General features: G+C 41.1%; 1 protein-coding gene across 2 annotated transcripts in view; it reads left to right on the plus strand.

The window, feature by feature from the left end:
- pld2 (phospholipase D2) overlaps positions 1 to 2,934 on the plus strand; it is a 114,879-nt gene extending 111,945 nt beyond the window's left edge. For both annotated transcript variants that reach the window (XM_039747224.1, XM_039747225.1), the window contains one exon: positions 51 to 2,934. In XM_039747224.1, the coding sequence (XP_039603158.1) occupies positions 51 to 275 (225 nt within the window). In that variant the 3' untranslated portion in view covers positions 276 to 2,934. The remainder of the gene's footprint in view (positions 1 to 50) is intronic.
- Positions 2,935 to 22,562: the final 19,628 nt, after the last annotated feature.

The raw sequence follows: 22,562 nt of genomic DNA on the forward strand, positions 1-22,562 counted from the left end.
AATGATAAAATTAGCTGGTTAAACCTTTTCCTGTTTTATTTGTTGTTCAGGTGTTTAGATGTCTTCCCACCAACAGTGTTCACAATATCCGGACTCTGAAGGAGTATGCTGCTGTGGACAAGATGGCTGAAAGTGACCCTGACAAAGCCAGCAGTGAGCTGGAACAAGTCAGGGGTTATTTGGTCCATTATCCTCTCCACTTCTTGTGTGAGGAGAATTTGCTGCCCCCACTGAACAGCAGAGAAGGAATGATCCCTGTGGAGGTTTGGACGTAGCCTAAAAGGATGTGCACAGACTCTCTACTGGAATCAGTGGAACATTTTTCTATTTGCACTTGACTAGAAAATCATTGAAACTGCAGTATTCTTAGTATACAATTATCATTTTAGAGCTTCCTTCCAGCTAGCATTAGATGACTTGTGAGGGTGTGTGCCCTCTTAATAACTTTGGTGCTATAGCAGATAATGGAATACTTATTGATTCTTCTTCCTGGACGTTAGCTAACTCTCAGAGTGCTGTAGACTTGACTTGCCACAAATGTATGGGTGAGTAAATTAAAATTCAGCCAGGCCACTTAGACACTAACTCTAGTCAGCAATGACCAGAAGCTGCAATAAACACGTAAAATTAATATTTTCCACAACCCATGTTATCTGTGACTTCATGCCTATTAAGATGTAGTTAAATTATAAAAATTCTCTCTGTGTTATTGAACATGCATACTGTACATGCATGGCTTCTTGGTCTGTAGCCAGTGATAATCGGCAAAATGGATCCTGATAGCAGAGAGCCTGGAAAATGTCTGAGGAGCACAATTGGGTTCCACATACATCCCGTCAAAGCCGTCTGTGCTCTAACCCTACATACATAAGCAACCATATCTGTAAAGGGCATCACAAAGCACAGATTTTGGTTCATAATCAGTTTTGATGAAGCCAATGAATTTTGTTAAAAGCTTCATGCTGTTTCTTCCCATTGATATCTCAGGGCAATGAGCCAGTGGCCTCTGGTGCTGCCACCTGTAAGTCATTTGAATCCCTACCCAGCTACCGAACTGGACAAGGTCTACAATCTGTTCTTAGCTTTTCCACTTGTCTAACTGGAAAGGTTATTTTTTTACTAGTGCATATGACTCATCCTGATTTGTGTTCTGCAGTACTAGGCATCAATCTGTCACTTATCCCACACCCCCACCCCCCTAACTTCCCACCACTTCCACCACCGCTCTCAGATAAAAGACAGCTTGCAGCACACACCCGCAAGTGCCAATGATGCAGCTCTCTGAGGCAGTATTCAGATCAGCGGCGGTGCCTCTGTTGTTATGGAGACAGGTAGAGAGGCCTCCACAGGCTGTACAGGGCTGCGTAATAATTATAATTACAACTGGATGTGACAATCAAGAGCCCTTGCTGCATTGTTTCACATGTTGTTATGGAAACGGGCCTTTTTTTTTTTTGGGTTCCTGTTATGTAAGGCCAGGTTCATCACTGCACTGTGTTCTGTTTTTTCTGAAGTTGAAGGAAGAGCTCCCACGCATGTGGGGGAACACAAGAAGGGTAGGAGTCTTTTTTACTATTAAAGGCGAAGGACTGCAATGAAGCAGACACACTCCTCTGCTCTGTCTGGGATAAACAACAGCCTACCTGCACCTGCCTGTGAAGTCCACACATGTGTCAGAGTGAGGTGCTCTTTCCGGGTGCCATTAGAGCAGGGGTTTGCGAGCATTAAAAATGGTGTAACAACAGCCTTGGTGAACTTAATGAATGAAGTGCCTCCTATAGACTTAGACAGTTCACCCACTCTGAAATACCTTTTAAGCTAATTTACTTATTCTTTCAGGTGGGGCAGTACCTGAATATGGTTGGTGCTACATGCTCAATTCAGTTAGGTCTCTCCAGCAAATGTTGGATGAGTTTTTTTATTTTTACCTTGACTGGATTTTTAATTAGGAGCTGGTATAAAGAAATATTTAGTTTTGCTAAAACTAAATACAATAATAAATATATACAAAGAATGAGGACTATCATTGGTTTTCTTTGAAGTGCTTCATATTTTCCAGATTTTTCAGCTATAACAGATTGTCATGACATTTTAACAGACTATACCAAGGCTCTGCAGCAGTGTTCACAGTCTGCAGTGTCATCTTAAGCATTATCACCAGCTGCCTCTGCTTTTTAGTTTGGTCAGTCATTAGGATTTCTGGGCAAAATGGTGGTGTAGTTGTTAGTGCTGCTGCTTCTTGGTTCAGCTCCCAGCTTTATCATGTTCTTGTGTGAAGTTTTCTTTGTTCTCCTCTTGCTTCTCTTTTTGTTTTTCTCATCATCTCTTAATTAAACTGCTAACAATGAGTGTGGTCTACTGTTCTGAAATAGACTGGACCCTCATTGTGTTTCTTACCCGCTTTAACCCTGGTGGGTTGTGGCTCTGTGTAAATACTTAATTAGATTTTAATTACCTTTACTATTCCATACTTTTCTTATTGAAATCTATTTCCTTCATCTTTTTCGGAACCACCCAGTAAAAACATCATTGTGCAAATCTATTGCATTGCTTTCAGTGTTAAAATCTGAGCCAGACCAAAAATGCTCAGACAGATAACATGTAAGTTATCAACTGTTATATAACAGTTCACTGATCATCCAAATATTTGCTGAACCTTTTTATTCCAATTACAGGATTGTGGGAAAGAGGAGCTTTTCCTGGCAGCATGGGGTAAATTTAGTCGCCAGTTAACCTTTTACATGTGGCTTTTGGATGCTGAAGTAAACCAGAATCACTGGAGAACATGTGGGCAATGTTAATGCCACACCGATGGTGATTTGGCTGGAATTGTGAAACTACTGCACTAATCACTATCCGGCTTGTTTGTCCTCATTAATAATCCATCAAAAAGAGATAAACCCTGGTAGATAACCTTATTTCAGAACACACACACACACTAAAAAAGAATCAAAGCAAGGTTTTGTTCAGCTGGTCAGTTTTTACTTTATATAGCACTTTTCACAGCATCCCACAACCCTGCATCAGATAAGTGGGTTAGAAAATGGGGGATGGTAGAACATGACACAGTGTCCCCCAACTCCCCTTTCACTTCCAAGATGAAGTACACCTTCAGTTTCATACTCACACAGCCAGCCACTATCCACTTTCAAGTGATGGATATAAAGATAGATAGATAGATGAAGCCAGTTTACGTTTTCTCTAAGACTCCGGATTCCTCCCATATTGCAGAGACATGCAGGTTTGTTGAATTACACTGAGTTGTGCCAATAAGCGTGAGTGTGCTCAGCAATGAACTGGCATGGCATCAAGGTGTTGTATTCTGCTTGCATCCAATATGCCCATGATAACTAACAGCTTCCTGCAGCCCTGAAGTGGAGAAGCAGGTAAGAAAATGGATGTAGGGATGAGTTGACACAACTGGTTATGACGTATAAGTCATATTAAAATGCCTGAGGTCACCATGTATGCTGATGAACTGGAGTCTTAGACCTCCCAAAAAAACCAAAAGCTACATGTCTCTATGATCTGCTTCAGAATCACACCACAGTTTATGGCTTTCGGAGTCTCAGTGTGACCTATGGGTTTCGGCAACTAAAGCTGGACTATTTACTTTTCCATGCCAGTAAGCATCTTTGGGATCTTCAACTACACATCATCTTATTGAGCGTTTGTCATAAGCCTGAGCCAGCCTCATATCCAACAAATGCACCTGTTACCTGAAGATTTCCATTGTAGGTACTTACATCACAGGGTGTTTATTCCATGTAGATAATTTTAAAGTGTGCAGTGCCAGAAACTGCTAAATAATAATAAAAATTCAAAATGCTAATGGCACAGTGGCTTCACATTATTTAGACAACTGTTTGATTCACACTTAGGATGCTGTTTGCGTGTTTCCCCCATGTCCACATTGGCCTCCTTCCCCAGCCCAGAACCATGCATTTAGCCCTGTATGAATGGGAATTCCTTGTTATTGGCTTGCATCCCAGTCAGGCCAGGTCTTCGTAGAACTTCTTCTGCTCTGTATTTGTAAATAGGTGCAGAAAATAAATGAATAAAAAATAATACTTGAAAGATAAGGGGCCTTCATTCTGCACCTTCCATATTGAGCACAATCCGAAATGTTGGCACAATGCGCTTTGACAATGATGACTCTAAAGACTTACAAACTGAGGTTGATCACCACCACCTTAAAGCAACACATTCTGGAGTACCCAGTGAGCCCAAGGCCTTAAGAAGTTTTAAGTCTGATTTCATAGGCCCTTGACTACACAGCCAGAGAGTTTTTTGTGATTTTCATCACCAAGAAGCCCACAATAAGGACAGTATGCTTTCAAAAATCCAATACAGACCAACCCTGATTCTTGTATGAGCCCAGGAATGGGCCTCAGCCCAGGAAGCCTGACCGCAACTTCTAGGCCTGCCAGGTCTAAAATCGGGCTTAATGCTGTTAAATAATAAAAGTCTGAAAAATAGAGAACCCTCTGATCCAACACAAAACAAGACCAGGAAGTAACAACAGCAAAAAATTAACAGTCTGCCATGCTATGTTTGTTGTGGACCTGAAGCCAAGAAATCTAGTGAGTCAGTTATCTTTTCCTTTATTGTGGTTTTATCATTGTTAAAAATTATTCAGCAGTACCCTCATGTTTTCTCTTTGAACACTGCCATGTCGGGGACTGGTTGCTAGGATGCCATTTTGATGTGAGACGGTTTTTGAGGTCACACATCACGACTTTACTAGTGTGAAAGCTAACCTCACATGTACCTAATTTGTCCAAGATTGGATTCCTGAAAGAGGAAAGTTTGTATCCTTTCATATTGTTAGTGTTTGATTCTGCTGGTTGCAACATTTTTTTCTGTCCTGTCTCATGTTTCTTGGCTCTAGCTACATGTATCCTTTTTCTCTTATGATTTAACATTCTTTTTATCTGACTACAATTCTATCTACATGTACTGTGCTTAGTTATTTAATTATCATCTTCCCGGTTACGATCTCTGCATGCATCCTGACTTCTCCCTGCAAGCTTCCGATTCTGTTTTCTGTGTGCAGTAAACTGGTGTTGTCTTGTGCCAGCAGTACACAATCCAAATCAGAATCACAAGAAAATACCTTAAGAGTCTGCTTAAGTACTGCTGGGGCTGAAACTTACATAATTCAATGGCCTGCCTCCTTAGGCTCCAACAACAAAAACACTTATTTATATAGCATATTTTCATACAATAATCTAGCTGAAGGTGCTTTACAAGCTAACAAAAGCAAAGTTACAAGAAAAGAATAACAATTAAGATTAGGCAATAATATTAAAGAATAAGTAACAATAAAACAAGGTCAGGTCAGATGGCCTGGAGGACAGAATAAAAAAATGTCAGGCTTGAGATAAAAACAAAATCTGCAGGGGCTCCAAAGCCAAATAGACCACTGAGCCCCACTGACCATTCTACCTAACATAAACATTTCTAAATCAGGTCTTTTTGTTTTCATGCTTCAAACAATGAAGTTGGTCTAATGGACAGCTATGACACTTGCCTTCATTCCATCATTTCAGGGGACTGTATGGTGCCTTGATCAGGTCGTTGTGGAGTAGATTATCATCACAAAAGAACTGGAAAAGACATCCACATCCATTCAATTCCACCCGATGGAGTAAACGTTAACATTATACAAAGTTATTCTCTGTTATACCTGCATTTTATCACATTTTAATTTAATATTTTTTTTATCAGTATGCTGCTGCTTGAGTATGTGAATTTCCCCTTGGGATTAATAAAGTATCTATCTATCTATCTATCTATCTATCTATCTATCTATCTATCTATCTATCTATCTATCTATCTATCTATCTATCTATCAGGGAATAGTAGAGATTAGTACAGGTGTGAATCCCTGAAGAATATGACAATTCTATGCCCATATAGGCTATCAGGAAATACAACTAAAATGTAGGTACAACAAGGCCAAATTAAAATAATGGGGTTTTAGAAGTTTTTGAAAATGATCCACATTATTAGCCTGGAGAATTTAATTTGGTAAAGTATTCCAGATTTTAGGTGCATAACAGCAAAAGGCCGCCTCACCATTTCTTTAAGCCTGGCTCTTGGAATTATAAACAGACCTCCATTTGAGGATCTACAGTTACCACTTGGGGTATGCGGGGATGGGCATTCCAAAATACAGGATGGAGCGAGATTATTTAAGGCTTTGTAATCCATTCTTAGTATTTTAAAGACAATTCTGAACAACACAGGTAACCAGTGTAAAGAATAGGTTTCATTAACAACAAGAATCAGCACCTAATTAATGAGATTTGCTCAGATTTTCTTTTCCTAGTTAAGATTCTGGCTGCTGCATTCTGCACTAATGGCAGCCAATTAATGTCTTTCTTAGGTAGTCCTGTTAGTGCATTACAGTAATCTTGTCGACTAAAAACAAAAATGTGAACTAAATTTTCAGCGTTTTGTAAAGTTAGAAGAGGTCTAACTTTTACTATATTCCACAAGTGAAAAAATGCAGTCCTCGTAGTCTGGTTAATGTGTGATGTAATGTTTAGGTCAGAGTCAAAGTTTACTCCTAAATTCTTTATCTCTACCTTGATTTTTAAACCTAAGGGAACAAGTTTATTTCTAATAACCTTGCTATGTCCATGTTTGCCAATCACTAAGATTTCTGTTTTGTCCTTATTTCATTTGAGAGAGATTCTATTCATCCAATCAGAAATACTGCAAAGAAATTCCATCGGAGAACCAAGAGCATCAGAGTCATCAGGCGCTATTGATAAATAAAGGTGTGTGTCATTTGCATAACTGTGGTATCTTAACTTGTGCTTTGAGATAATCTGACCTAATGGAAGCATGTAAATTGAAAAGAGCAGTGGACCCAGAATAGATCCTTGTGGTACACCATATACAATATCATGGATCTCAGAAGTACAATCAACACAACTCACAGGAGGCAGGGCAGAAACAAATAACACTGCATACTGTAGAAACACAAAAGAAAAGAAAAATGTACAATTACCAATATACAAAGACAGAATTAATAACATAAAATGCAAGGTGATATTTCACTAAAAACACAAAAGATACATAAATAAGAAATAAACTTGACCCAGGGCAACTCTGGGTGTACCATAACACCAGTCAACTACTACTTACCTTAATTTATAACAGCTACATTTGACCCCGACTGGCAGAAATCTTAATGTAATTTTTTTTAGAATGGCTTTATCTCTTTCCATACCCTTAATTTTCTGCTCTCACAAGCAAATGAAAATAAAACAAGATGATATTATAATGCTTTTTAAGGTGTAACAAATGAGATGCTTCAATAATAAGATGATCTTGTCATTAAGAATGTGTTGGACTTCTGCATAGTTTGTTTTGTTTCCTAACATCTTTAACTTTTATTGTTGCTGTGATTACATCGTTGCATTGTCATTTTTTGGGGCTGTTTTTTCTGTGGACAGAGTCATGTTGCTTGTAGTAATAATCTTGTTGTTCATGTGCAACTCAACCTTGCCATTATGAAAAACTGCCACACATAAAGAGATGAAACTGAACATTAGGACTGTCTGATTATAATGATTAAAACAAATAGTAATTTTAGGAAATTGTTCATTATTAGGAATCTCATGTTTGTTTTTTCACTTCTAACACCGGTAAATGTTTTGGTTTGGATGATAGGTTCTTCAATTACACTAGCAGTTTCCTGCCACTTCACTGACTATTCTTTTCCTTGTTCCACTGATAAAGATGGTAGTTCATCTCTGCCTGTAATAAATTGAAATCTAGAATTTGATCCATTGAGTCGATTCAATCTGGCCACTTTGAGCATAACGCATGCTATGACAAAGTGAAGGTAGTCAAAGGTTTTATTTGAGCAAACGTTAAACATGTTTAAGGTTAAAACAAAACTGTTACATAATTAAGTAATGCACAGTGTGTCTGAGTAATTTACATGTCGCTTTTCTCAGATATAATGACTGTCACCTTATGGGTGACGATAGTCCCTGGAGCTCTCTTTGAGAAGCATTACTCTAAAATTAAGTTTAAGTAAGCAAGGCTTCACAACATTCTGTGTAGCACAGTGAGCCCTGAGTTTGATTCTCAGCTCAGACGTGTTACATGTTTGCACTGTGTCTACAACATATGGGTTATTTTGCTTTCCTCCCACAATCTAAAAGTGAGGTAGGATAATTGGCAGCTCCAGTCTGGCCCCATGTGTATGATTGTTTTTGTGCTGTACAGTGCTGGACTGTTGCAACATCCAGATTTGGTTCTTGTCTTGCACCTAAAACTGCACAAACAGGCACTGGCAGTACCTTGACTTGGATATAGTGGGTCCAATGATGGATGGATGAATGAACTCAGTCACAATTTGTTGATATCCACTAGGTTTTCTTTATATGAGGGGTCCCCAGCTCCGGTCATTGAGGGACCAGGAGCTGCAGGTTTTCATTCTAACCCTTTTCTTAATTGGTAACCAATTCTTGCTTTTAATTAACTCCTTTTCCTTTCATTTTAATTGGGACTCCTGCTGTACATGCTAGTATGCTGATTTTCAAACCAGAGATTAAGGATTGTACTGGAAGAGTGAGTGTATGTAAAATTGTGAAGCATGGCCTCCACTGTACAGTAGCTCTGTGTGACAGGCAGAAAGTGAGCACTGCACTCCATCACAATATATTGGTGAGCACCCAGTTATTTTGTAATGCTATTCAGAGGATTAGTGTTACTAGCCTGACCCAAAGTTTAACCAACATTTAGGCATAACACCAGTCCCTCTGTTATTTGTTGTCCTGCCATTTTCATTAGAAGATGGCATTAGGATCAGTGCTAAGAGCCACAGACTGGGACATCATGGGTTAGCAGTAAACCCATATCCATAAAATTGCTGGTTACTGTAAAATTTAAATTTAAAAAGATGTGAAAGGGATCTTGAAGATGTTTGTTCAGACAGAATCTTTTATATATATGGAGGCATGCAGCCCATCCAAACAGAACTGCAAGGCAAAACAAGATATACAAGACGTCCACTGCCCCAAACAGGGTGACACAGTTGCTTCACAGCTCAACAGTAAATCCTTAGTCTGCATTATGTGGCATTCAAAAATGAATAGATGACATCTAGTCCACGAGAGTCTCCTCCAGCTCTCTTCACAGCTGTGTTTTGCTCACTCATAAATTACAGTTCAGGGTTGTCTTCACAGGAGTTCAGTATGCCAAGATGGAGATATGCCTAGTATAATCCCTTTGGTAAGGATATTATTACATGAGTGATGGGTTAAACCAAAAACACTGCCCTAAATTACTTGTGACTTGGGGGACTTTGCATCAAAGGTCAGTTATCATTCCCAAATGAAAGGAGCAAATCCTTCCAAGTCCAAGCAGGGCCAACACCCACTGTGGCTCATTCACCTCCAAATGTTTTTAGCTTTTCAGTCTCAATCTCAATCTGTGCCAGTGAGCCATTGCTCCATCTCCCCATTGACCCTGTCAATCACACTAATTGATATGGTGCCCTCCATGTTTGGGACAAAGACACATTTTTCCTTGATCTATGCCTATGCTTCACAGTTTAAATGTATAAATCAAACAATTCAGATGTGATTAAAGTGCACATTGCAGACTTTCATTTAAGGGGAATTTCACACATTTAATTCGCACACTTTTTCTGCAATGATCCCCACATTTCAGGGTACCGTAATGTTTGGGACACAGCAATGGCAGGTCTATTAAAGCCGTCATATTTAGAACTTTGTAGCATATCCCTTGCATGCAATAACTGCTGAGGATCTTCTCTGCTGATGATCTGCAAAGCTTCTAATTCAGCCATCTTCAGCTCCCCTGCTTGTTGTGGTAGCTGGTCCCCTTAGATTTTTTCTTCAGCATATGGAAGGGATGCTCAATTGGATTTAAATCGGGTGACTGGCTTGGCCATTCAAGAAGTTTCCATTTTTTAGCTTTGAAGAACCCCAGTGTTGCGTTAACAATTTGTTTGGGATCATATCTTGTTCTCGGATGAAGTACCATCCAATGAGTTTGAAGGCATTTTCTGGAACTTGAGCAGATCAGATGTTTTTATACTCCTCAGAATTCATTGTGTGACTGCCGTCACTAGTTCCATCACCAATGAAGTTGAGTGTGCCAATGCCTGTGGCAGTCATACATGTCCAAGTTATAAGACCTCCACTACCATGTTTAACAGATCAGGTGGTCCACTTTAGATCTTGGGCAGTTCCTTTTTGTGTCCACACTTGAATACAGCTTCATCTTTGTCTTGTATGTCCACAAGATCTTCTTCCAGAACTTTTCAGGCTCTTTTAACTCTTTCAGGACTAATGTCGACTTTTGTCAAAAGGAGGAGTTGACAATGGTAATCAACTGTAAACTGTGACAAAACCAGCCGTTATGTTTTAGTTGGACTCTCGTTGCTAGAAGGAAAGTTGGCTTCATTGGTTTGGCCGAAATTTCCTGCGCTCGTAAGAGTAGTAAGGTGGAAACCTGAGCAAAAATGGCACTGACATAATGGTGAGAGATCAAAGCGAATGCGTAAAGCAAAATACTCTGTGGACGAAGTTTTGCCTGTTATCTCTGAACTGGACTATGACTTGCTGGATTACGATTTTGATACAAGTGATCGAAAACGAATATGAGGTTCTAGCTTCAGCTGACTGGTCCCCACCTAATTGTGGTGCTGAACAGGTTCATGTAGCTGACACGCCTATGGCAATGTTTGCCAGGAGGACTGCCACTTAACAATGATAAGAGGTAGAAACCAGATTGCAATGCACAGCGACCAGTGAAGACAGCCTGGTACCAAGACTGCCGTACATTCTTGCGAAACTGGCAGCCACAGCATGCAACAGCCGACGTTTTATGTTGATTTCTATGTGAAACCATTGCTTTTCAGAAACTATGTTTTTTGGAAAAAATATTCAGCCCTCAAAGAGTTAAGTAGTTTTTCACAAAAAAAAACTTTAACCTGACCATCCTGTTTTTGTGGCTAACTAGTGGTTTGCATCTTTCAGTGTGGCCTCAGTACTTCTGTTCATGAAGGCTTCTGCAGATAGTCATCTCTCACACATCCACATCTGCCTGTGTTTCTGGTCAGTCAGATTGGGGCTTTTTCTTTACCATAGTGAGAATTCTTCTGTCCTCAACAGTGCAGGTCTTCCTTGGCCTGCCAGTCCCTTTGCAAGTACTGAGCTCACCAATGTGTGCTCTTTCTTCTTAATGATACTCCAAACAGTTGATTTAGGTCATCCTAAGGTGTTACTGATGTCTCTAATGGTTTTATTCTTGTTTTTCAGCCTCATAATAGCTTTTTGACTTTCATTGGCACAGCTGTTGTCCTCATGTTGAACAATGGCAACTCCAGACTCCAAAGGTTACGGTGCCCTGAAATGGGGGGGGACCTTATAGAAAAAGTTTTGTCACTTCTACATGGTGACACTTAAAATATATGCAAAAACCTTTAAATGAAAGTCTGTGAGGCATAAATCAAGATAAAAAATTGTCTTTGTCCCAAATACGATGGACGGCACAGTGTTTTACATATGAGACGCTACTGTAAAAGGCTTGCCAGAATATTGTAAAAACCCAAAGATCCCAGAGCTGTGCCTGTCTTTTAGCTGCTGTGTAGAACTGTGAATGTTAAATACGACCTCTGGTGCACTCGTATCCCATCAAGGGTTGATTCCAGCCTTGTACATTATGCTGCCTGGGAGGGCTCTGTCTTGCTATGACCCTTTAATTCAGCAAGTGAATACAAAAATGGACCAACAGGAAAAGAAAAAGTCCTAAAAGGAGCCTTCAAATGTCTTTTCATGAAATTAAGATAAGGATACTGACCTTAATGGACAGGTAGAGCTGACAGGCAGCATAGGAGGGTCATCGCAAGTGTGGCATGAACCAAAGATTTCATGCAAGATTTAAAAATGGGTAGTTCTCAAGTGTGACATGAACACTATGATTGATGGAGGCTTCCAGATGAAGGGTTCCCAGTGTAAGAGGATTAGAGTTGAGAGAAAGAAGGCAGTCCTCTGAGGATCTCAGGTATCTCACGTCTCAGCTAATGGTAGGTAGTTTTGTAATCTGCATTTTGAGATTTTTCAGGTAAGGAACACAGACGCGTCAAGGCAAGGTTTGTTACACTCACTAATCATGATGCAGGAGAGTGGTGACGTGTTGCAAATTGAGTCAAACACACAAGTAAGAGCAGTAGAGGTGAGAATAATGACCTGCAATCCTACATCATGTGTGTGCAACCCCCAGTTCCACATATTAAATGGTACATCATGAACTCTCGCCCTGTATGCTAGACACCCTCTAATCCTCTTCATGGAATGGTGCATCATGTGGGAGTGACCAATCACGTGCTCCGTGCCCCACCAACTCCACATTCATTGCTTTACTCCACCGGATCACACAAGAAGGCTAAAGCTGCTTTGACGACGCGGCAGCAGCCAACCTCAGACTAACCCAAAAGCATCATTTACAAAGGCCTAAATCCACCCAGGATCGGATTGCTGGCATAAAAGCTGCTTTAAAGACTCACTGACCTGCTCTTATTGAGGCTTATGAAGCCTTGTGTGCTTCAACAGGGGCTGCATGGAACTGTGCACAGTAAAAGCAATTTTACTCTTTTAAATGTACGCCAAGCACTTCCATCCTTACACCCACACACACATACATACAGAAACACAGAGGACAAAGCAGTACACAATGTAAAATAATGAATGTCACCTGACCTGCATTATGTTCCATAGAAAAATCCTCTCTCTGTCCACAGAGGCCAGCTGCCTTATGTGCCAGCCAAATCCCCACCCTCCACTGACTCATGGAAGGAATCAGACAAGGAGTCTGTTCACATCCACCCATGGCAATGTGCGATTGGGACAGGGGTTAGCAATGTACACTCAGGTCCAGAAGTATTTTCAAGTGGATTTGTGGCTCTAATTAAGGTGTTTAATAAAAACATTGTATGAGCTTGTATCAAAAGACAGCCATTTTTATACACGAACCCCCATTTTCAGGGGCTCAGTAGTAACATAATCACAAATATAATGATCATTTTCAATACTTGGTTCAAAATCCTTTGCAGTCAATGAAGTCTGGAACCCATGGCCATCTCCAAGTGCTGGCTTTCGCAGTATGTTTTGGCTCATTGTCCATCTGTCCTATATTGTCCTATCAGTTTTGTAACATTTGGCTGAATCTTAGCAGACAACATAGTCCTATACTGGGGTGGGCAGTTTCCCAAGAGGCCACACAAGAAACTGGGACTGTTTTGAAGGGCCAGACCAATAGGTTGAGCTTATTTCTACTCCACATTAATTTTATCTCTTTATAAAAGCACTATTTTGTATGGTTTTGATAAGCTGCTACTGGTAAGAGTAGATGTTATGATTAGACTATGAAAATGTGGAGCAGGCATAATAATAACACCAACATTACATCAAAATTTAATCAATATTCACCAGAACTATTTTGAAAATATCCATGTTTTTACAGTATTTCAAAGACCAACATTAAATGAACTTTATACAAAAAATTAATAAGTGCTCTTGAAATTCTTTGTAGTCTGATTACCTTGTTTACTGTGTTTCAGTTAATTGTATTGTTCAGTGAGAGAAATCTAGTCTGACTTGGGCTTACACTGATGTCAGGTTGAATGTATGCGAAGGGCAGCTGACAGAAGATCGTCAGAGAGAATCTTTATCTGGATTTGTTACGTTTGTTCACATGTGTAGGTAGATCCAAAGAGATCTAACATCTTCTGAGCATGCCTCTTCATGTGTGGAAAGTTCCACCTTTGAGAGTAGAATAAAATTTAAGCAGTGATATGGAATTAAAGTGCACTGCCAGTCGTGTATCAGACTGCAGGTTGATGAGGTCGAGCTGAACATCACTGGGCACGTTATCCACAATGCAAATGATGGGAGAGGAAATCATGTGCATTTCACTCTCTACTGTTCTGAAGTCTTCAAATGGTGTTTGAAACTCTTCATGCAGTGCTCCTAACATGGATGAGTATCTGTGGAGGTGATCAGCTGACGGTGTGGCTTCTTTCAGTTTTGGCATATGGGTAAGAATGTTGCTCTCCAAATGGCGTGAAAGAATCTGCAGTGTTCTCATGAAAGCCTTAATCAGGCTGTACATTTCATGTGCAAAGAGTCCCTTTCCTTACAGTTTGGTATTTAGTTTATTCATTAATGCAGTCACATCAATAGCAAATGCAAGATCTGTCAGCCAGTTGGCATCTGAGAGCTCTGGGATGTCCTTGACTTCCTTCTCACACAAATCTCTTCTCTCAGGTCCCATACTCTTGTAAGCACTTTGCCCAAGCTATTGAGCCATCTGACAGTTGTTTAGTAGCCTCTCCCGCCATATTTAGTTTCATGCTACTCCAAAAGTGCAACAAATGGTCTCTGATTCAATGCTTTTGCCCCGATGAAGTTAATTATTTTAGTTATAATATCAAAAACCAGGTTCATTTCTAGCAGTGACTTATGCAACACTTTCTGCTCTGTTCTGGGTTCATTTCACTCATTTCATCTTCCATCCACTTTCAAAGTCCGACATTTTTCCCTGTCAGATTTGGACAACCATCAGTTGTAACATCCCTTTTAGTCCCAGCTTGTCAAAGCATGTATTCACTTCCGTGAACGAATTGCTCCCCGTCGTCGTCGTCACCCTTTTCATTGACTGTGTTGCTGCCAGCTCTTCTGTTATCTCAGTTGTTAGTTATCCCACAAACAAAGATGAGTAACTGGGCTGTGTCGCAACATCACAGCTCTCGTCCAGAGCCAAGGAGAAAAAGTCAAAATTGTCCGCTTTGTTTTTGCAGCTGAAGCTCCAGAGTTCCTATGATGTCCCCAATCCTTCTCTGTACAGTAGGCCTGGAGAGTGGTGCCTCTTTAATAAGACTTAATGTTTATTGCAATTTTGTGGGATATCACAAAGCTGCTCTCGACTGCTCTATCCCTGGATGTGGAAAGCTTGGTAAAAAGTCCTTGTTGCTTTTGCAGCTAAGCTAGCAAAATTTCATGTAACCGCATCCACTCTACATCAGTCAAGTTCTTATATTTTTATGTGTGTTTACTCTCATAATGGCAATTCAAATTGTAATCTTTAAACACAGTGATCTGTTCTCCACAAACGAAGCACACGGCTTTACCTTGGACTTCATTAAATAAATACTTAGGAGTCTAAGTCTTGCTAAAAACTCTTTTTTTAACGTGAGCTTACATTTTTGAGGCCTAACAGCTAACTCACATTTCTTGTAGATGTCAGTTCACCAACACATTACAGTGAAGGTGCAAACACTTGCACGCACAAATGAACGTATGTAAAAAAATTACCTTCAAATTAAAAAACAATTATTATTATTATATTTGATTCCCAATTTCCCATTGACCTAACACGGGCTTGTCTGGAACAGTCATATAATGCCCAGGTCTGCCATGTGAACTTCAGAAATTATTCTGCAACTGTTTTCAGCAGTCATATCATCAATAAACACTGTCGACAGACTTCCATTGGCAGTCACACATGTCCATGTCTTAACACTGCCTCCACCATGTTTCACATGTGAACGCTGGCCCCGGCACAGACAGACGGACAGCATATTTTCACCACACACCATTTATTTATATACACTATGTACAAGTTCGTGCTCACGTGCACCCCCAGTGCCTTCTCGCACCGATTTCCCCAAAGTCCAGGCCCACAGTCCTTTGTGCCTTCCTGGCCGCCTCCAGTCCTTCCTCTTGCTCAGTCCACTTCCTCCCGACTTCCACCAATCACTTGAGGGAGGCGGCCCCTTATATAATGCCCCCGGATGAGCCCCAGGTGTTCCCAGTATCCACTCCTTGGCCACGCCCCAGCGTGGCGGAAGTGTCGGCTGTCCTCCTGGCAGCTCTCCGGGCGCCACATAAAGTCTTCCCCCCGGCACTTCCTGGTGTGGCGGAAGTGCCGGGCTCCCGGGATAATTAGGCACTGGGGCGCCGCCTGGCGGTGGCCACGGGTCCCTACAGGGCTGGGCTTCCAAGCCCTGTACCCGAGGCCCCCTGCATAACCAGGACGGACGCCCCACTCGGTCTGGAGGAGGCACACGCCCTCCTTCGGTCCTCCAAGGCGTCCCGGCCGGGCTCCAGCCTCAGCTGAGGACCGTACGGGATAAACCGGCATCGGGGCGCCGCCTGGCGGTGACCACGGGCCCCTACAGGGTAGGGCTTCCATGCCCTCGACCCGTGGCTCCCAACAGAACCAGGACGGACGCCCCCTCGCGGTCTGGAGGAGGCACAAGCCCTCCTCACGTCCTCCCAGGTGTCCCGGCCAGGCTCCAGCCCCGGCCGGCGACCACACGGGATAAACCGGCATCGGGGCGCCGCCTGGCGGTGGCCACAGGCCCCTGCAGGGCTGGGCTTCCAAGCCCTCCACCCGTGGTCCCCAACAGAACCAGGACGGACGCCCCCTCGCGGTCTGGAGGAGGCACAAGCCACACAGAAGAAGTGGTATGCTACAGATCATGAGTCATTCCTTCTCTTCTCCATACTCTTTTCTAGCCATCATTCTGGTACATGTTGATTTAATTTCCAAACTAAATTGTTTTTTTTTTATATTGTCTGGCAAAGTCTTTCCTATGCCTGGGGATTACCAGTGTTTTGCTCCTTGTGGTACACCCTCTGTCTTTACTTTCATGACGTCTTCTGTTGATTGTAGACAATGATAGGCCTACCTCCCAGAGACTGTTCTTGGTTTGACTAAATGTCTTGAATTGTTTTTTTCTTCATCAAAGACAGGCTTCTGCAATCATCTAGCACAGTTGTCCTCCATGGTTGCCTCAGGCCTTGTGGTGTTGCTTAGCTCACCAGTGTGTTCTTTCTCTTTACGAATGTACCAGAATGTACCAGATGGTTGATTTGACCACTCCTGGTGTTTCTGCTATCTTTCTAAAGGGTTTGTTTTGATTTCTCAGCCTAATGATGGCCTGTTTTCACTTGAATGGACATACTGAGAGTTCACAGTGACAGCTTCCAAATGCAAATTCCACAATTACAATCACCTCCAGACCTTCTACCTGTTAATGAAATAATGAGGGATCTGCTCCCACCTGGCTATGGAACAGCTCGTCAATAAATGTCCAAATTCTTTTGAGCCCCTGAAAATGGGGGAGCATGTATAAAAATGGCTGTCATTCCTAAATTGCTCATACAATATTTTTGGTAAAACCTTAAATTAAAGCTGAAAGTTTACACTTCACTTATTTCTTCATTTCAAATCCATTGTAGTGGCATGCAGAGCCAAAATTATGAAAATTGTGCCACTGCCCAAATACTTACGGACCTGACTATATTGACAGATGGAAATCACTGGCAGGTCTGTGCATAGAATCAAAATCCATTGTAGGCTTTGGGTGGTCTAAGATAGGACCCATGCTGAGATTGTACACTACAGTACAAAATAAATAACCACACACAGATACTTACAACTTAAGGACTTAATAAGAAAGGCAGGAAATGGGGTCAGTGCCTTCCTGATGTCTGGTCCCACTTCTCTTGGTTAAGCCAGTTGATCCCCAATTTGGCTTTGGATCAGTTTATCTTTTTTTGGAAACAGTACTCTACAGCATAGTGGTAAATGCCAGGCTCAGGATTGATAGCCCAAATTCACTCCACTGTGTCCTATACTTGTATCCGATAGGCTTGAGGTGGACTTCTACTCCAAATTTTTTGCTCAGATTCATTCCAAGGAGAAATTTATCATTTTACAGAAGCTCAAGGAATATTATAACAAACATCAACCCCCTCATACACCCAAACAGAATTGCAAAAAAAAAAAACAAAAGAAGAAAAACTTCTGAGTTGGCTGAACATAAGAGAGCAGTCACACTTTGAAGGCGTATCATTGTTGGTATAAAAGAGCCTCAGTGATGTTTCTTGACACACTTTTGTTGAATAATTTGTTGGCTAAAAGTCCTCAATGCAAATGTGTCATAGAGGGGATGTGCAGCATTGTTAGTAGGAGCCATCGTTCTCACCTCACCTACTTCCTCCAGCGGTCGAGGGAACATCCCATAACTGAGCCTACCCTCTTAAATAGATTGTTGATTTGGTGGGTGTCTATTTAAGTGATGTTTTCAGCCCGACACATCACAAAACAGGAACCCACAGTGGCTAAAAAAAGAGTCTGCTCTGCCCTTTCTTATATAGTTCCTCTGTGTTACAAGACCAATCCAGCCTGTCACTAATTTGGACCCCCAAGTACTTGTAGGAATGGACCACCTCTACATCCACACCCTGAATAGTGACTGGACTTAGAGGTTCTTTGTTGCAATGAAACTCAATACTGTAACTAGTTCCTTGTTTTTACTGATGTTAACTTGCAGACTTTTCTTTCTGCACAAAGAAACAAAGTTCTTCACTGAGTCATGTGCTTAATCTCATCTCCCATCCCTTGTCAATACACACCATTAGTGTTAAATGATTAGATTGAGTTGTGGTGAATGAGGAGGCCACAGCAGCAGTGATGATTCCACTGTCACTTCATCTGTCTTTCATATCCTTGGGAGAATGAACGTTGTCCTGCTGAAAGTCCATTTATGGGTACGTTGCTACCATCAAGGGATGCGCCTCGTTGGTAAATGATGATCTGAAATCATTTGGTATTCAGATTGTTTTCATATCAAAGGCCTCGTTGCCAGGAAACACACCCCTTCCCAGACCACAGCATCGCCACAGCCAAGGTGCATTGTTGACACTTGGCAGGATAGAATCACAAACTCATTTTTTCCATATCCTGATCCTCTCATCACCAAGATTCCTCATGCCAGGTGACATTCTTCCTAGTCTGCAACATTCATGTTTACTTTTTATTATTATTATTATTAATTTTATTTAAAGAAAATAACATTCCATATAATCAAGTTGAACTTAACAAAGCAGAATTCAACCCCCAACAGAGAGAAAGAGAGGAGAGCCAACAGGAAAGACAAAACTTTAAAAACAGCAAAGGAGGGAAAATGCCCTTTTCCCTGATATACATGCTTATTCTAACATTTTATTAATTAGATCTTGCCATATTTTAAGAAATGTTTTGAACATATCCTTTAAGGATCTACTATTTCAAATAGTATAGAAGATCAGTTACTCACTGACTTATAACAGGTGGGCTGAGATTCTTCCAGGTAAGCAAGATAAGTCTACATGCTAGTAGTGTGGTGTAGGCAATTATAATCAATTTGTCCTTCTCCACTTGAAGCTCACCTGGGAGTCCACCAAACACAGCCATTAATGGGTTAGGTGTGATTGTGACACCAGGGCGGTCTGATAGGCGTTCAAAGATGTTTGTCCAGAATGATGTTAATTTGGTGCAGGCCCAAAACATGTGGCCCAGTGAGGCTGGAGCTCGATTGCAACATTTGCAGGTAGGATCTTGCCCTGGAAACATTCTGGACAATTTTAAATGAAACCAATGTGATGAAAAAGTTTAAGTTCAATGATTGAATGCTTTGAACATATGGAGCTAGAGTGTACTCTATGTATGTCTGCCTTCCACTCTTTCTCTGAGATGTTAAGTGAAAAATCCTTTGCCCACCATACCCTGGGATCTTTGTAAAGAATAGAGTTTTAAGCGGTTTTTATATGTTCTCGAGATGCTGTCTGAGTCTTCAAGACTGATAAGTATTTCTTCTAAAATAGAAATGGGTGGGAGGTGTGATAAAAATGGGCAAGTTCCATTTAGCAAAGTTTCTAATTTGAAAGTTCAGTTCTGAGCTGTGGTGGACCATAGCCTATGCTGATAGCACTGGGCACAAGGCAGAAACCAGGCAAGGCCAGGTCATCAGCCCATTGTAAGTCCTGCTCATGTACACACTCACACATAAGGGCCAACTGGGATTTGCCATTTAACCTAGTGGGCATGCCTTTAGAAAAACTGAGATGCCAAGGGTAAACTCATGTAGACACAATTATGTAAATAATAAACATAAAAAAATAAAGAAAAAAACATTTTTAAAAGATTAAACGAAAGGAACAGATTGCTGAAACATAACTAATACTAGAAAAATATACAGACTTCAATTGGACATGTTTATTATTTTACGTGATTTTTTTTATTCATTCTATATTAAGAATATTTTGGTGTTAAATGTTACATATATGCAGGGTGTTCAAGCATTGTTGTGCAGAGGAGCAAAGCCAGCTGATGATTTTTTTTCCAAGGTCAGAAATAAAGAAAAAACAAGCAAAGGGTCAAACCTGGAGGACGCATTAAGACAGATGAAGTAGAAAGCAGTTCAAAGTCTTAAAGAAGGTTGCAACAGAATCCCGACCGCTAGGTCTACATGCAAAACAAAACTAACTGTCCCAAAGATGATTCAAAAGCTTGAACTATCCAACAAGAAATACAGACAAGAAATTAGTTCACTTTATTTGTACATCACATCCTTTGACACTAAATTTAAAATGGTTTTGCGGTAAACAAACAATAAACTGGTAACAAAGATTAACTTTTTATTTTCAAAACTAAATATGAAGCTAACATCCAATTTAGAATCTACATGAATAAAATTTTTTAACTAACCAAAAATATACATGTATAACATGTTGTTGTCTGCATATTGATAGGCTCTTCCTGAGATAACCCTCTCCATTTATCTGGGCTTGGGACTGACATGAAGAAATACACTGGTTTGTGCTCCCCACGCCCCCCATGCCCATGGCTGGGTTTGGGCCAGAGGGAGTTGCATTGTGTCTTTATGTACTTGGAGAAAGCATATGATAGAGTGTCTTGTGAAGAGTTTTAGTATTTTATGAGGAAGTTGGGAGTGGCAGCAGAGAAGTACAGTATGTAAGAGTGGTACAGGATATGTACATGGGAAGTGTGACACTGGTGAGGGCTACGGTAGGAGTGACGGGTGCATTCAACCTTGATGGTGGGATTACATCAGGGACAAGAATACAGAGAGTACAGAGCAGATTGAGGAGAATCTAGAGAGGTGTAGATATGCTGTAGAGAGGAATAGGACCAAGACAGAATACATGTGTGTAAATGAGAGGGAGGTCAGAGGAATGGTGAGGATGCAGGGAGTAGAGTTGGCAAAGCTGGATGAGTTTGAAAACTTGGGATCAACAGTACAGAGTAACAGGGAGTATGGAAAAGAGGTGAAGAAGAGAGTGCAGGCAGGGTGAAGTGGGTGCAGAAGAGTGTCAGGAGTGGTTTGTGACAGACGGGTATCAGCAAGAGTGAAATGGAAGGTCTACAGGATGGTAGTGAGACCAGCTATGTTATATGGGTTGGTGATGGTGGCACTGACCAGAAAGCAGGAGACAGAGGTGGAGGTGGCAGAGATAAAATGTTAAGATTTGCACTGGGTGTGACAATGATGGGCAGGATTAGAAATGAGTACATAAGAGGGTCAGCTCAGGTTGGACGGTGGGGAGACAAAGTCAGAGAGGTGAGATTGCATTAGTTTGGATATGTGGAGAGGAGGGATGCTGGGTATATTGGGAGAAGGATGTTAATGCTGAAGCTGCCAGGTAAGAAGAACAGAGGAAGGTTTATGGATCTGGTGAGAGAAGACATGCAGGTGGTAAGTGTGACAGAGCAAGATGCAGAAGAGAGGAAAATATGAAAATTAATGATCTGCTGTGATGACCCCTAACGGGAGCAGCAGAAAGACAAAAAGAATGCATGTATAACATAACCATATTACAATGAATGGCTCAGAGTGGTTATAATCTACACTAAAAATCCTAGTGATGGGACACCTGAAACTCAAGATTTTTTACCAGTGTTCCCAGGCTTCTTTAAGATAACCCAACAGACACTGGCCTTCTGGATATGGCATTCAACCAGTGTTTCTTGCACAGTGGGTGGGTCACTGACATGTCGGTGATGGGTCGCTATGTGATTGTGCAGTACATTTAGTCAAGTTCACCCAAGTGCAAATTCCGGGCCGAGTGATGTACCACTCTATCTTTACTGTACTATTTGTTTACGGTAGTATGTGAAACAATGCTGTTGATGCCATATCGTTTCTGTGTTATGAAAACAGAATAAATACCTCCCACAACACCATCTCCCGTTGTGAAACAATCAAACTGAGATGACTGACAAGCAAAGACAGATGTGAGAAAGGAAGACAGGAGGGAATGATAGACAAGCTTGTGATCTGGAGGGACTGCAGCTCTTGTTTGAAATGTCAAAAAGAAATTAATGGGTGAGGCAAAAGAATGAGACGTGATGAAGGGTGAGTGAATAGGGTGGGGGCATATTTAGTGCCATGCTAGTGTTGTATACTAAAAGTAGTTTCAGTGGTCATGGGCAACTTGCTGGTATTTCATTATGTGTTTGCTGTTATGGCTTACATCAACTGTAATTCTGTATATAGAAGTGCAAACAGATAGAACATTAACTTCAGTGTGCTTCAATGAGGAAGAATTCCTTCTCATGGCACTGTTTTTTAGTGGGTCAGTAAATTTTAATCTACTGGTAGTGTGAAGGATGTGTTTGAACCATTAAGAACTGTAAGATCAACAAAAAATATGTTT

The sequence above is a fragment of the Polypterus senegalus genome, chromosome 3, assembly GCF_016835505.1.
Source record: "Polypterus senegalus isolate Bchr_013 chromosome 3, ASM1683550v1, whole genome shotgun sequence".
NCBI lineage: Eukaryota > Metazoa > Chordata > Cladistia > Polypteriformes > Polypteridae > Polypterus > Polypterus senegalus.